Source organism: Peromyscus maniculatus, chromosome X (assembly GCF_049852395.1).
Source record: "Peromyscus maniculatus bairdii isolate BWxNUB_F1_BW_parent chromosome X, HU_Pman_BW_mat_3.1, whole genome shotgun sequence".
NCBI classification, from domain to species: Eukaryota; Metazoa; Chordata; class Mammalia; order Rodentia; family Cricetidae; genus Peromyscus; species Peromyscus maniculatus.
In genome coordinates, this window is record NC_134875.1 from 51343975 (window position 1) to 51360811 (window position 16837).

General features: G+C 40.1%; 1 protein-coding gene and 1 pseudogene across 4 annotated transcripts in view; one reads left to right on the top strand and one right to left on the bottom strand.

Annotated features, from left to right (window-relative positions):
• The window catches only part of Nup62cl (nucleoporin 62 C-terminal like), a 71865-nt gene extending 61043 nt beyond the window's left edge, over positions 1–10822 (top strand). For all 4 annotated transcript variants that reach the window (XM_042269198.2, XM_042269196.2, XM_042269199.2 and 1 more), the window contains exon 9: positions 9714–10822. In XM_042269198.2, coding sequence (XP_042125132.1) covers positions 9714–9808 — 95 coding nt within the window. In that variant the 3' untranslated portion in view covers positions 9809–10822. The remainder of the gene's footprint in view (positions 1–9713) is intronic.
• LOC102920148 (heterogeneous nuclear ribonucleoprotein A3-like) lies at positions 2246–3500 on the bottom strand (annotated as a pseudogene).
• Positions 10823–16837: the final 6015 nt, after the last annotated feature.

The following is a 16837-nucleotide window of genomic DNA, read 5'->3' on the forward strand; positions in this document are numbered from 1 at the left end:
TAAGTTGTAAGTATAGCGTAGTTTTATAGTTTTGTAGTGGCATATCCTGTGTCTTTCCTGACGCTGGTGACTTATGTTTTTCTCTACTTAAATGTCTCCCTCTTGCCTAGAAGTTTATTAATTTTATTGACTTTTTTCTCAAAGAATTAGCTTTTTAGCTCATCGATTTTTCTCTACAGTGGTTCTGTTTTCAGTTTTATTGCACTCTGCTCTTGTCTTTATTATTTCCTCCTTTTGCTTGCTTTCTGTTAATTTTGTCCTTTTTCTATTTTCGAAGGTAGGCACTTGGAATATTGATTTGAAACCACTCCTTGTTTCTAATGGTGTTCTTTTAAAAAGGCATTTCTCTTAGCCACCAGGATGCTTGACCCCAGTTGTCATCACCAGCCATAACTTTCCTGAATGCTTATTTTATTTTCATCATCAAAACTCTACATTAACAAACAGGGCACCTCAAATTAAATTAAATTTGCCAAAACCATTTGCTTCTTAGTTTTCCTATATTAAATATTTACCATCTTTGGTATGTGTGTGTGTTTATATATATATATATATATATATATATATATATATATATATATAAACACACACACAAATATATATATACATGGATGATATACATATATTATAAATTTCACTTTTATCATTTTTTTTTTTTTTGGTTTTTCGAGACAGGGTTTCTCTGTGTAGTTTTGCGCCTTTCCTGGAGCTCACTTAGTAGCCCAGGCTGGCCTCGAACTCACAGAGATCCGCCTGGCTCTGCCTCCCGAGTGCTGGGATTAAAGGCGTGCGCCACCACCCGGCTTATCATTATTTTAATTATGATCATACAAGAGTTGCTCACAGCCATTTTTTTTTCTTTTGCAAGTTTTTGTTTACTTTTGATTTTTTTCCCCATTCCCCTTTTTATTGCCTGTTTTGCTTATACTTCAAAAACCAAGTAAAAATTTGAATTCAAAGTTCAACTGCCAAAGAAAGCAACAGCAGAGCACACACTTAGGGCTTGATTGAAGTTGTTAAGCACTAGCTGGCAGGCGCAACAGTAGACATTTTTCATATATAAGACCTTAGTGTCTAGAACTCTCCTCAGCCAGGGTCTCTGAACAAACACCAACATGTTTTTGGGTGAAATATCTACAAAGAATAACCATGTGTTCTTTGGGGATTTAAGCATTCAGGTCTATCCAAATTCAAATTCAGACCTTTGGGAAGTGAGGTGCTCACAATAAGCAACTGTGCTACATTTTCTGCTGCTTTGTTTTGGACAATGACACGTTAACTATCCTTGGCTTCATCATACAGGAAAATGTATAGGGTATAAACAGGAAAGCATGCCAGCCAGTGGGGGGTTCAAATGAGTGACTTTTCTTCCTGTGCCCTGAAAAGCTGTGTGTAGGGGGAGACTAAATCGAGGAAAGTGACTAGATCAATGTGCTTGGGACTTGGAATTTTAAAAGCAGAACAGACCAGGTATCCACCAGTTTGCTCAGACACAGCAGACTTAGTGGTTCTGTATTAAAAAGACTGTTAAACTGGGAGATGAAATACATCCACCACTCTTTAGTAGAGGGCAGTATAAACACTTTATACCCCAAACTATTGGCAGCAGTTTCAATGTGATCAAGGTAAATGTGGAATGGAGATGTTTTTAACACGGTTAGGACTCAATAAATCCTAACATACTAAAATCATGATTACATTTCGAAAGAAAATGCACAAAAGCAAAATAGGAACTTTTGAGATCTTTTTTATCTGAAAGTAATCTTAATGCTATTAAATTCACAAATATGCTGATTTTTATTATCCAATTCTAATTATCTAAAATACACAAATATCTATTCTCTCCACATGTCAGCGCCCATTCATCATGGTTTTTGGAAATGAGAATAGATTCCCCTTAAATTGCAAGTCAGTAGGTATTTCTTTACAGTTAACTTTAGCGAAGTTCATACAAAATAGTAATTAACAATGATCTTCTTTACTTCTTAACTCACAAGGAAATACCTTCAAGACTGCATTTTGTACTAAAGTGCAGAAACACTGAACTACACAAATATTGAAAAGTAAAAATTCCTTAATTTTTTTATTCCTGGTATCACTACCACAATTTACAGGGCAATAGACCTGATGTAATGAAAAGACAAAGACAAAGCTACAACAGATAAAAGACCTCAGGAATGTACATTTAATTGACATGGCATTGCATGAATCGGTAGCTGCACTTTTTGCACACTGTGGCTGAAAGCCCTGAACAAGAAGGGTTTCCTGTTTAAGCTGCAGTAACTTTTCTGACTATGGATCATCGCTCCTTCTGTAGCAGATTTTTACAGTTCCTCTAATGCATTTAGGAGGACTGTCTCAAGGTAACCTGCAGCTTTCCTGACAACTCCTCGCTCTCTCTCCTGCCAAGAACTGGAGCCCTTTTCTGCTGTTTCTTTAAACCTTCTGCTACCATATCTACCACTTCCAACACCAGATCCATAGCCACCACCATAGGGACTGCCTGAGCTTCTTCCACCAAAACTGCCCCCTTTCATGGGTCCATCATTTGATTACTGTTGTCCACTATAATTTCCAAAGTCATTATAGTTCCCACCACAACCATCATTACCTCCACCAAAATTTCTTCTTATATTGTAACCTTCATATCTTCCTCCACCACCACCATATCTACCACCTTGATTTCCATATCCGGGGTCCACCACCACCATAGCCGCCTCTACTGCTGTAACCAGGACCACCACCATAGTTGCCACCATCACCTCCAAATCCATTATATCCACCATCACCACCTCCATAACTACCTCTGCTGCCACTACCTCCACCACCATAGCCTCCTCTTCCACCAAAGTTTTCACCACGACCCATAAAATTGCCAGATCCACCTCCACGACCTCTGTGATCCAGCAGACTGCATCTCTTGTTTAGAAAGGGCCTTTTTCACTTCACAGTTATGCCCACTAATAGTGTGGTATTTCTGAACAACAATTTTATCACCTGGGTCCTGATCATCAAAGTTACAAAAGCAAATCCTCTCTTTTTTCCACTCTGCCTGTCTTCCGTAACTTCTATGCTTTCAGTCTTGCCATACTTTTCAAAGTAGTCTCTCAGATTATATTCTTCTGTATCTTCTTTAATACCACCAACAAAAATTTTCTTCATGGTTAAATGGGCACCAGGCTTTACAGAATCCTCTCTAGAAACGCCTCTCTTTGCTTCCACCACACACCCATCAACCTCGTGTGGTGGAGCACACATTGCAGCATCCACCTCTTCAACACAAGAGTAGGTCACAAAACCAAAGCCCCTGGAACGTTTTGTTTGGGGAATCTCTCATTACCACACAGTCTGTAAGTGTGCCCCATTTCTCAAAATGTTCTCTTAAGCTATCATCTGTGGTTTCAAAGCCCAGACCACCAATAAACAGCTTCCTCAACTGTTCTGGTTCCTTTGGATCATGGCCTTCCATTTTGAGACCGGACTTGCCTCTTCCAACTTGAGTTCAATATCTACTTTTGAATTTTATTTTTACTTTTTTGCTTAGTTTTCTATATATTTATCAGTAGGTCAGTACCAAAATCCCTGCTTTTAAATTATCTAGTTCAAATTCCAAGACTTTTCCATGGTCTTAGAATCTCCATTGTACTGTTGGTTTTCTGGGATGTTTATTTGGTTTTTGATAGTGGTGATAGTACCTGGGATTAAGCCTAGGACCTATGCATACAAAGTACTCTCAGCCCTCCTCCAGTGTACCTTCTGGAATAGTTGATGTCTTGAAGTGTGAGCCTTGAACTAACTCTTCAGCTAAGTTCCCTTTTCTGCACAGTTATTGTATTGACAAGTTTCTTTTGTAGCTCTTATTTCTGGTCTCTTTGTTTATCCCTTGGTTCCAATATGGCACATATTCCAGTAGCTTCCAGAAAGAGTGCATGGTATGTCATATTTTGATATTGTTCATCTCTGATAATAATTTCCTTGCCTATGTGATCTAGGTTCACTTTCTAGAAACATACTTTAATGTTTGGTTCCCTGAACTGATCTACATTTGTATTCTTTCCTAGTGTCACTATACTTTTGCTCAATTTTCTGGATCTGCACTCTTACTTCTTATTCCAGACCTTTTGTTGCTCTTTACTTTCTGCCACAGCTTTCATATCCAAGAGCTTGCTGTCATATGATGACCGTGTGTATGTGCATTTAGTAGCATTCATTCCTGTTTCTTAGATTCAGGATCATCCTTATGGAGTTAAATTTTTTCAAAAAAAAAATACTTTGTTCTTCTTAATTTGTTGCTTTCAGCTTTTCATTTTGTTTTAATCTCTCTCAGATTAAGAAGTTTCCTTCAGCCGGGTGGTGGTGGCACACACCTTTAATCCCAGCACTCGGGAGGCAGAGGCAGGCAAATCTCTGTGAGTTTGAGGCCAGCCTGGTCTACAGAGTGAGATCCAGGACAGGCGCAAAACTACACAGAGAAACCGTGTCTCAAAAAACCAAAAACAAAACAAAACAAAAGTTGCCCTCAAATATTCTTATACCCAAGAAAGCTACGTGAACCATTTTGTACCTGGGGTTGTTAATTGACTGTGGGATAATCTGATTAGATTCCCCCACCCTCTTTTTCCATTCACTGGAGGACTTCTAGCCACTATCTTTAGAATTCCCTTGCCTAGCCGGTCAAAGTCTCTGAAGAAGAATCTTCCGGTCCCTGGCTGTAGGTCCATCAGTAAGGCCTGTGCTAAGGCAGCATTCTTGGAGCTGTGGAGGAAGTAGACAGCCCACGCTCCTTTGTAGGTGTACATGTAAGCTCGTGGAAACTTCCGTTCAATCCTTACTTTTAGTACAGAATGCCTGCCCTTGACGTGCTCTGCTATCTCTGATCCATGGTTTAGCTTGTTCACAGTCTTCAAAGGAAAACCTTCTTCTGCAGAACTTGAATAGGGAGTATCACCAGATGTTAGATAGGGAGGAGAGGGAGGCTGCGCTTCTTAGTCACACGCCCTGTTTGCAGCTCCACTTGGAACACCGTTTGGAATTATCTAGTCCTACTCATTCCGTATTTCCAGGGCAAAACTTGTTGCAGTTTTTAAGTGTTTTGCTCCTTTCTTTGTACCCTGAATGTTTTGGTGCTATTCTCTTTTACTTCGTTTAAAATGTCTTGACTCCTATTTCACAGGAGCGCGGCGGGCTTAGTCTGCAGAAACCTTTTGTTTGTGGTGGTCCTTTGTGATCCTCCCTTATCTCATCTCACTCTACTTCAGTGCATTCCGACACTTCTGTCAGAATGATCCTCCTTGGGAAATGATTACCCCTTTAGTGAAGCCCCTCTACTTTTGATTTTTAACTTATTCACAGAGATTATGCATTAATGTTTCTATATTTTCAAAATGTAGCTGTGACCTGAGGGTTTAGTAGACAGTTAACAATTTATTAGTCCCTGACGTACCCAGCACAGTATATTCAACTTATTGTTACTGTTACTGTTATTGTTGTGGAGGCTATGGCTGTGTGTGTACATATGTGCATGTGTGCATGTGTGTGTGTGTGTGTGTGTGTGTGTGTGTGTGTGTCTATGTGTGTCTGTGTCATTATAGGCCAGAGGTCATCCTCCGTGTCATTCTTCAGGAGCCATCCTATCTTGTCCTTTGAGACAGGCTCTCTTACTGGGACTTTGGACTCATCATGTAGGCTGGCTGGCCAGCAGGCCCAGGGAATCTCCTGTCTCCACTTCCGTAGCACCTTTTAGAAGGATGTGGGGACTGGAACTCAAGCTCTCCTGCTTCCACAGCAAGTCTTCAGCCAGCTGAGCTATCTTCCCCACCCCTCAGCTTTAGGTGAAAGAGAAGATACAAAGCTGACAGCTGGCAGACCTGTCTACATGGGTATCTTTTCATTCTGCTAATGACTGCTAAATATTTGGATATGCCATGGTGTTTATTTTTATTTCTTCTATTTTTTACATCATAATATAATTACATCATTCCCCCCACTTTTCTTTCTTTCCAACCCCCCCATCTACCCCTCCTTTCCCTCTTTCAAATTCATGGCCCCCTTTTAAAATAATTGTTGTTACATATATATGTATACATATATACATACAAAGGGTTTCTTTATAGCCCATGGTTAAGTCTTAAAGTTTCCAAATTGTTTTTTATTTCTAAATGTGCTGTAATAAATGTACTTACCAATAATTTTTTAGAATTTATTTATTTTAAGGTTATATGTATGGATGTTTTGCCTGTTTATATGTCTGTGTACCATGTGCATACTGTGCCCAAATAGGCCAAAAGGAGCACTCTGGAACTGGAGTCACAGATGTTTGTGAGCCACCATGTGGGTTCTGGGAACCAAACAGGAATGTTGAGCAACTGCTCTTTACCACTGGACCAACTCTCCAGCTCCTCCGTTGGCAATTTTAATACACACCGTGATTCGAGGATATAAAAATGCTAAATCAGAAGCAGTGTTCTTTTAAAGGCTTCTGGGGTGTGTGTGTGTGTGTGTGTGTGTGTGTGTGTGTGTGTGTGTATTTTCTTTCAGATAAGGTGAACTAATTTGTATTTCTATCAGGAATTCATTCATTAGAGGACCCATTTTCTACATCCTACTTGTAATTACCAGCAACAACACCACCACCATCTCTTGACAAAACTTATATGCAAAAATATTTCTTTATTTCAAGTTGTATCTTTCTGATTACTTATGACAAGTATTTTTAAACATTTGTAAGCAATCTGCACATCAGCTAATGAGTTGCCTATTTGTATTTCTGACCATTTTTCTGTCAAGGTATTTTTTTCTCCCATTGCCCCACTTATTTTTCTAGGAGAAAGTGATAGACTATAACAATGCTTTTGAGAGAAGAGTATCTTCTTCAACAGTGAATTTAATAGTATTCAATATTTATGTGTAACTAATACATTTTAAAAATATTAATTACAGTAAAAAACTGTTTGAATTTAATGACAAAAATCTCTTCTTTGTGTAACCTTCTAGGAAGTCTCCATACATCATTGTCTAAAATATTTGCAAGTCAGCCTAAGTTGCAAGAAAATATATCCCAACATCAGGAGATGGGCTGGAAGCAATTTTATCAAAATCTTTTGGTGGGGGGATATCCTGTTTTTGTTGTTGTTATTTTTTGGGAGGGTCAACACAAACTAGTATTTGGGAAGAGGAATCTCATTTGAGAAAATGCCTTCATCAGATTTCCTGTAGACAAGTCTGTAGGACATTATCTTAATGTTAATGTGGGAACATCCAGCCCACTGTGGGTGGTGCCACCCATGGGCAGGTGGTCCTGGGGTGTTTAAGAAAGGAAACTGAGTGTATGTACATAGATGCATACATGTATATATAAAGCCTACTGTGTCCATTTAGCATTGCTCCTATGTACATGTGTTTAGAGCTGGGCACTTGGGATTGGATTAACTATCAGGGAGCTCATCCCTAGAGATAACTAACTCTCCCTTCCTCAGCAGCCAGTACTGCCTATAGCTCTTCATCTAATAGTGTGGCCTTGGGAAATCCCCCATCTATGTTGGCATGTCAAGAGCTGTGATCATGATGCAGGTCACACTTACGAAAATATATTGTTGAGATTTCATGCCTAAATACATACTTTGCCATTAACCCACTAGATAAGTCTGTGGAGTTGTACAAACACCAAGCATTCTAATATGTGAACGTTTCCCTTGCTCCCAAGTTTCCTATTGGGATTAGAATTTTGTTTTTGTATTTTCGTTGTGTGTGTGTATGTGTGTGTGTGTGTGTGTGTGTGTGTGTGTGTGTGTGTGTGTGTGTGTGTATACATGTTTTTCAAGACAGTGTTTCTCTGTATAAAAGTCCTGGATGTCCTAGAACTCACTTTGTAGACCAGTGTGACCTCAAATTCACAGAGATCTGCCTACCTCTGTCTCCCGAGTGCTGGGATTAAAGGCGTGCGCCACCACTGCATGGCTGTTTTAATTTTTTTTTATGAGCACTGGTTTTTTGGTTTTTTTTGGGTATTTTGCCTGCATGTATGTCTGTGTGAGGGTGTTGGATCCACTGAAACTGTATTTATAGGCAGTTGTGAGCTGTCATGTAGGTGCTGGGAATTGAACCCATGTCCTCTGGAAGAGCAGCCAGGGAAGGCTCTTAACCTCTGACCTGTCTTTCCAGCCCCAGTATATTTCTAAAAATGAAAAAAAAATGTGTATGGTATATCTTCTTTGAAGTGACTACTACTAATGATTTACTTCTACTGTAATGTATTAACTTAATATATTGACAGAAACCAATCAATAATGCTGGTCTTGGGACCAGAATTCTGGGCAGTAAGTACCATGTGCAGTGTTTACCCTTAATGAATGAAAGTCCTAAAACATTTAAAGTGAGTTAATACAGAAATAGTCCTGGGAATTCAATTAGAAGACATGACAAAATGTTTATAGTAAGCCTCCCTTAATAATGCTGATTTGTGTTTCTTGACATTTTATTGATTTTTAAGATTGTTATAAATGTACTCCTTTGCATTTAATATGTATCAATCAGCAAATTAGTAAATTGTGCTTATGTTGACATCTCTAGTCTGAAGTTAATGGCTCGTTGTACTGCTCATTTATGCTCCCATCACATTAGAACAGTTATTTAAGGGGGGTGGGATCTGGACCCTGCAGTTTGTTATTACAACAAAAGAAGAGATTTATTTAGTCAAACTCATTATTCATTGTTGTTCTGGCCCTTCAGTATATAACCATGATTTAAATTACCCGTTCTTAGAGTCTGATCATGCAGAATGTGTATATGTTATATGATAAGATGAGGCATTATGCTTTAAAAAACTGAGTAAACATTAAGACTGTTCTGGTTGAGTGAAAGAAATAAAGTAGGTCAATTAAATTTTTATTTTTTATTTTGCAAGACTTTTCTTTCCTTTGGGGTACCACTATTATTTATCACCTACTAAACATTAATGTCCAGTTCTATTTGTACATTTTTATAGAAAATCTTTGATTAACATACTTCCTTCTATAGTTGGAACTAGCTGCTACCAGGAGAAGCAAGATGTAAAGTACCATTAAGCCACAAGCCACATGGCAAGGAATAGATTTATAGAAATGGGTTAATTTAAGATATAAGAGCTAGCTAGTAAGAAGCCTGCCATGGCTATAGTTTAAAAATAATGTAAGCCTGTGTGTGTTTATTTGGGTCTGAGCAGCCATGGGACCAGGAAGGATACAGGAAAACTTCCAACTACATCCTTCAACAGTTTATTTTTCATGGCAGAAAAGTACTATTTGATATGGTAACTGTTAATAGCATTTTTCAGTACACTGCCTCTGAGCAAACTTAAAAACCACCAAGGTAAATAAATCATTGGAAAACAACAGAAATGCAAATTTTCCCAATGAACTCATATCTTATAGGTAGCTCAGACCTACCAAAATTATGCATTCAGTTTACTGAGCACCCTAAATTGTACTTTTAGGCACTGATGAGTAAAAATAAACAGCCAATACCCACTACAACAAAACACAAACCTAAGGTGGACTGTTATTGTCGAAAAACTAAAGAGAACAAATAAAGATGATTCTCATCCACTGTTTTCACAGTTTCCAAAAGGATGAATTTTTTTCTCTCATTTTCTAAAAATTAAAACTATTAAAATTGAGATGTAAGGTTTTGTATGTCATGTGACTCTGACTAATGATTGTATGGCTTTTTCCCTGTAGGCATAATGCAGAAGAAGATGAAAGAGGTCACAAAGGTTTTTGAGGAGTATCGTTGCAAGGAGCAGGAGCGCAATATGAAGTTTGCCTTTGAATAACTATCACCCTGACCCACTCCATTTGGATTATTCATCAACCCTGAATTCTGATGATATTAAATAAGAGTAGTGTTTATAGTTACTACTTATCTTTGATTGCAATAATTTGTGCATGTGTTTCATTATTTTTCATTTAAATACTGTAAAGAGAAGTATTCAATTTTTCTTTCAGAATGAAATAAAATCAAGGCTGAGGGCATAACTCAGTAATAGAGTGCTTACACAGAATTAAGTAAAAGGTATATTAACCCCCTTGCCCAGGCAATTTGCTTATTAGGTATTGATTTTGTGTGTGTAACCTATATCTTACTTAGAGTCTACATCTTATCACCATTACACACCAACTTCCTACTTAATTGTGAGAAGATATTTGCCAAAACGTACATGCCACCCAGTAAGGACTGGGTGTTTGTTGCCATTCTCGTAAAGTGCTATAAAGTCTCAAGTGAAATTTACTGTCAGCTCTGAGATATAATTTTTATCTGTGAAAGACTATATGGGCAATGAAAGGAAGTGTATCTTGATTTACAGCAAGTGTCTTTCAGGAGTTCAGAGAAGGCAATATGGTTTTATGGATGAGAGATTTAATTAGGGCTTTTAGTTTTCTTATGGTTCTAGAGATCAAACCCAGTGCCACACTCTTGGATTATTTACCCAGCACTGAATTATGTTACTTTTAAGGGTAAGGTTCACATGATTCACTTTTGACTATCAAGAGATACCTCAGTGGTTCGGTTCGGTTTGGTGTTTGTTTTTTTTAATCAAGATCTCACTGTATAGCCATCATCCTTCCTCAGTTTTCCAAGTATCACCACACCCAGGTATCCTGGAGTTTTTTTTTTTTCATGTGTTTGTTACAGCATATGATTTGGACCTGCTTTTCTGTGTAGCTTTTTATGTTCTGAAAGAAAAAAAGTCCTCTTCTTAGCTTTAAAACATCTTAGTCTCTTATGTCTCATTAAATTGCTAATAATGTAATGTCCTAAAAGCAAAAATAAACGGATTAAAAGTTAAGTGACTGAACTGAATTTTTGTTGTCCCAAACGCACATGACCACACTGAAGGGTTCATGTTACAGAAGAAAATCATTTTTAAATGACTGTTAGTGGTGGTAAGTTTCATGAGTAGAATAAATACTAGAACTTAATGGATTCACTTCCTATACAAACATGTATTAGTTACTTGAGTAAGTTTTTGTCACCACTCAAAATTATAGACTGTGAACTGGACCTGGTAGCACAGGCCTGTAATCCCAGCCACCTAGAAGACTGATAGAGGCATCTCCGATTCAAGGCCAGCCTAGGTTATAGGCTGAGTTCAACTAATTAAAAACTTGTCTCAAAGAATGAAACCATGTCTGGGCCCACAGTTCTGTGGGAGAGTACTGTCCTAGCATGCACACGCTTCTGTCTTTAATGCTCTCTCTCTCTCTCTCTCTCTCTCTCTCTCTCTCTCTCTCTCTCTCTCTCTCTGTGTGTGTGTGTGTGTGTGTGTGTGTTGCGTGTGTGTGTGTGTGTGTGTGTGTGTGTGTGTGTGTGTGTGTGTGTGTGTACTCCGGGGATTACTGTGCCCCAGTACTGTGAGAAGACATAAACAGTGACTCAGAGGCACAGTATGTAAGAGTTATGGTAGTCAGCTCTGGGATGTAGGGGAAGCACGGGTTGGCATGTAGGGGAAGCCATACAGGGCTCCATCGTTCAGCTCCAGCTCAGGTGAGCACAAGTTTTGGAGTGTTGCAACCTGTGTGTGTTTTGGGGCTCAGGGCCGAGCCGGGCCATGGTGGATGAGAGCATTGTGTAGGAACCATCGGGAAGGTGGCAGGACTGTCCTTTGAAGTGGCCTGCCAGGCAGGTCTAGGAGGTCAGGGCCTCCACCCCCAACCCAAGCACCAGGAAGCTCCCTTGTTAGCCTCAGCAAATGTCTCCTGGAAGCTTTGTAGAGAGGAAGATTTGGAAGAGCATAGACAGGCTTGTCTCCAGGTGGCAGGGAGAGTGATTTTCTTCTAGGCTCCATCATGGAAGATGTCAGGAGTGTGGAGGTGGGCCTTTGTAGGCTTTCAGTGCTCATTGAAGCAAGGCTTCCTGTAGGGGAGTGCAAAGCATTTCCCGACTGAACATGGCCTAGCTACCCTGGAGACCAGGATTAGAGTGTACATAGGAAGGAGGGATAGAGAAAGACAGAGATAGAGGTGGAATTGGAGGTAGAGGAGGATAGACAGATGGTTGGGGGGACAGGGAGACAGAGAGTAGCTGTGAAATTGAAAATCTGCATGTGGGATGTTGGGTGTTTTCGAGTTTGTTAGTGTTTTTCTATGCAGGCTGGTGGGCAGACCCATTCTGTCTGTGGACATTTGTTTCTCTTCCATGGATCTGGGCCCCTGGAGGGAATTTTGTGTGAGGACGCCTGGAATAGGGGTGGTTGTGTGCTGCAGAAATCCTGGTGTTTGTGTTAAGAGTCCCTCAGCTTCTATGTTGCCTGTCCTAGGTCCACTTGAATCTCTTGAAGAGCTGAGTGAGTCCTGTGTGTGCCTAGGCCCTGCCACAGGTAGGTGGGTGTCCACAGAGGATACAGAGAGTTCCATGCCTTACAGGGTCTTGGGGATGTTAGAGAATGGAAAGAGACGTTTTCCGTGGTGCCTGGTAATTGGTATAGGGTAGGGTCGGGTGGGAGGAGATGAGGGGTGGGAGATGGAGGACTTTGCAGAGGAGAGGGATTGTGACAGAGCTGGAGGTAGGTCAGAATGGTTGCCTGGTGTTGCCTAGGAGACGGGTAAGGTGGGGTCTGCGCCCAGGTATTGGTAGACTAGAGGGCAGGTGGGTGCAATGTTTCTTCTTTTGATGTGTGCTTGTCTCTAGCTCAGGGACCTGGATGGCCTGCCTGTTGAGGGGAGGTTGTGGATGTCCCCGGCCCCTAGTGATCCCTGCTTCGTGTGATGTGGGGCAGCATCCACCTGAATGCACTTCACCAAGGAGGCCAAGGTTTTGGAAGGAAGCCCTTCTCCTCTCCCATCTCAATATCAGACCATGGGACCATGGAACATGGGACTCAGGCCCCCGACCCTGGAGTCCTGACCAGTGCACACAGCTGCCTGCCCTTTTCCCTTGTGTCCATCCCAGAGCGGCCTTCTGCCAGGTGGGAAGCCCGTGCTGGGCCTAGGGTCCCATTGAGTTGGGTGGAGTCTTGTAGACAGCTGCTGGATCTCTGAAAGCTGCGGTGTGTGTGTGTGTGTGTGTGTGTGTGTGTGTGAGAGAGAGAGAGAGAGAGAGAGAGAGAGAGAGAGAGAGAGAGAGAGAGAGAGGTAACGGGAATAATGAGAGAGAATAATGCAGACTATTAAAGCTTCTAGACTTTTTAAGGTAAACACACACTTTAAAGTAGAATTTTGAGTAATCTATAATTTTTGAAGCTCAATATTATTACCAATATATCCTAGATAAGGACAAAAGTCCTCATTTTTCCTCAATAAAACTCTGGTATAATAGCCCACATATAAGTGAGGTTCCACATTCAGTAAAGACAATATAATGTTTTACATGAAATTCTGGTTTTAAACTTATGTTTTGCCTAATTCAAGAAAAAAAATCATCTTGAGCAACATTTTTTTCTACAAAAAGGAAAACTTGATTTATGTTTTTCCAACTGTTTTCTGAGGATAGACTAGTTTTCAAGTCTCCTAAGTTTTGTGGTCCTCTTCTTTTTAAACACTGGCAGAGTACTTTTTGCAAATTTCCTATATAAAGTAGAGAAGAAGCTGAAGTTCTGTTTACACTATCTTTTGGAATATCTTTCCTGGGATTTGTAGTATTTTTGACCCCTAATACATAAAAGATCCCAGAGAGTGGCAAGTGGCTTCCAGATTAACCCACTAACCCCAGTGTACCATCTGAAATTTGGACCCTTAGACTAAAGCTCCCCTAAGTTACATTTGATTCTGGTTCTAACTTGTCTAAAAGATATGACATTGCTTAAACAAATGTTAGTTAACTCATTTTGCCAAGAATACTAAGGCAACCATTGTTACTGCTCTCGGATTTTTTTTTCAGTAATGTATTTTTATTTTATGTTCATTGGTGTTTTGTCTGCATGTATGTCTGTGTGAGGGTGCCAGGTCCTCTGGAACTGGAGTTACAAGACAGTTGTGAGCTGCCATGTGGGTGCTGGGAATTGAACCTGGCTCCTTCGGAAGAGCAGCCAGTGCTTTTAACCTCTGAGCCATCTCTCCATCTCCAGCCCCCTAGCTCAGATACTAACTGAATGAAAATTCTTAACCTTTGTGATGTCATGGCTTCTTCTCAAAACATAGTCATCTTTCTCTCCTTTAAGAAGATGCATTTGAGGAACTTGAAAGCCATACACATCTTAATATTAGATGATCATAGATTCAAGAGAACATTTTGATTTTTAATGTTTTCCATGTGGTAGAACCAGACGCATACAGTAAACAAAGCTCCTTTAGTAAACAGCCTGAAAACATGGCTTATTTGTTAAAGAGCAACTTTTGGCTTAACTAAACTAACCTTGCAGATTGGCATATTTTTCAGTTTGTCATAAATTTGAGAGGGGAATTTTTGAAATTAACTCATCATAAGGTATGTAATTCCTAAGGTCTTAAAAAGCTTTTACAGACTGTCTGATACGATTTTAAGATGGGGAAAGGGATGCTGTGAAAATGGAATCGCTAGTACATCTTAGTTTGACAGAGCTAGAAGTACAATGGCATTCCTTCTAGTGTTTTCCAGATATCCCTCGGTACCTACCTGTGGTGGTATTGTGTTCCCCAGAATATTGTGCACCCTAATAAACTTAGCTGGGGTCAGAGACAGAATAACCACAATATTATAAGCATAGAGGATAGGCAGTGGTAGCACACGCCTTTAATCCTAGCATTCAAGAGGCAGAAATCCATGTGTTCAAGGATACAGCCAAGCATGGTGACTCAAGCTTCATCCCAAGAAGTGAGCCTTTAATCCCAGGGAGTGATGGCAGAAATCAGAAAGGTATATAAGGCATGAAAACCAGGAACTAGAAGCATTTGGCTGGTTAAGCTTTCAGGCTTTCGAGCAGCAGTTCAGCTGAGATCCATTGGAATGAGGACTCAGAAGCTTCCAGTCTAAGGAAACAGGATCAGATGAGGAACTGGCGAGGTGAGGTAGCTGTGGCTTGTTCTGCTTCTCTGATCTTCTAGCATTCACCCCAATAACTGGCCTCAGGTTTGATTTTATTAATAAGGACTTTTTAAGATTTCTGCTACACCTACCATTGGGGTTGGTTGCAGTTATATACAGATACGTAGAATACTTTTCACAACCTTGCTATCCATTTGCAATTCCACAGCCATATAACTGTCTTTTAGCCGTCCCTTCTCCACTCACCCCACTTGGGAAAAGATTTGCTTTGAAGTGTGTGTCACTCCAATATCTGTAGACTAGGTTTGACTAGAACTAGACAAACTTACTGTGATGGTAAAATGATCCACCCTTCCAAGAAGTCAAGCACACTAACAACCTTGCTATGTGTTTCCATTTTCCTATTGACAAATTGGTCAGGCAGACAGTTTGGCTGAATGCCAGAGTTAACCCCACCTCTTTAAAGAATATGTCCAACTCAAAGAGGATGTGACCCACATTTTGTTTATACTTACGTGCAGTCTTTAGTCTGTGTCAAAACTACAAAGTGATGTATGTTGTATTTGCATTTCTGTACCAGGGTGCTTCTAGAGCACTGGCATTTGCATTTGGTAGATTTTGGATTACTTTAATACCTGACATATTTTCAATCTACTAGAAGTTCTCAAGAAGTATGGTTCTAAAACTCATTTTGTTCCAGTAGCTGCTGACTTGAACATGACAGTGTCAAGGACTTTGAGCAAGTGTGAACTTGCTGGATAACCTTGGAATATTTACTCATAGATAACCACCCTGTCATGGAAAAGCTTTAAAATCGTACAAAAGTATTATTTTACATAAAGCTTCACATTTGCCTATTCTGAAGCAGTGGTTCTCAACCTTTCTAATGCTGTGACCCTTTTCCTCATGTTGTGGTGACCCCTTACCCTAAAATTATTTTTGTTGCTACTCCATAAGTATATTTTTGCTACTGTTATGAACTGTAATGTAAATAACTGATATATGGCCCCTGTGGGGGTCATGACCCACAGGCTGAGAACCACTGAGATATCACTTTATTTATGTACTTTACTTCCTCTTATGAGGAAGCTGAATTAAACCAGTTAAAGAAATTTGCTGAAACTCATATTCCATTAACTTGGCAAAACAAAAATTTAATACCCAGATTGGTTCAAAACTCTGTTATGGTATATAGTCAGTAACCAAGAACTTGAATCTAAACCCAAGTAGTGTGAACCCCAAAGTCTACAAGATATTTTTTTCTCACCTGGCTCCTGAGATAAGGGTTCTATTTAATTAAAAAAGAATCAACTATGTGTCTTAGAGTTTCTATTGCTGCGACAAAACGCCATGACCAAAAAGCATGTTGGGGAAGAAAGGGTTTATTTGGCTTACACTTCAGTATTGCTGTTCATCACAGAAGGAAGTCAGGACAGGAACTCAAACAACGCAGGATCCTGGAGGCAGAAGTTGATGCAGAGGCCATGGAGGGGAGCTGCTTACTGGCTTGCTGTCCATGGCTTGTTCCCCATGGCTTGCTCAGCACATCTTCTTATATAACCCAGGACCAGCAGCCCAGGACTCTCCCTCATTGATCACTAAATGAGAAAAATACCTTACAGCTGGATCTCAAGTAGGCATTTCCTCAGCTGAGGGTCCTTCCTCTCTGATGACTCTAGCTTGTGTCATGTTGACACACAAAACCAGTCACACTAGGTGAGACAGTCATACAGTTAAAAATTCAAAGGACATGGGCAGTGGTGGCACAGGCCTTTAATCCCAGCACTTGGGAGGCAGAGGCAAGGGGATCTCCGCGAGTTTGAAGCCAGCCTGTCTACAAAGAGTGTTCCAGGATTGCCAGGCTGTTACACAGAGAAACCGTCTCTAAAAACAAACAAAATAT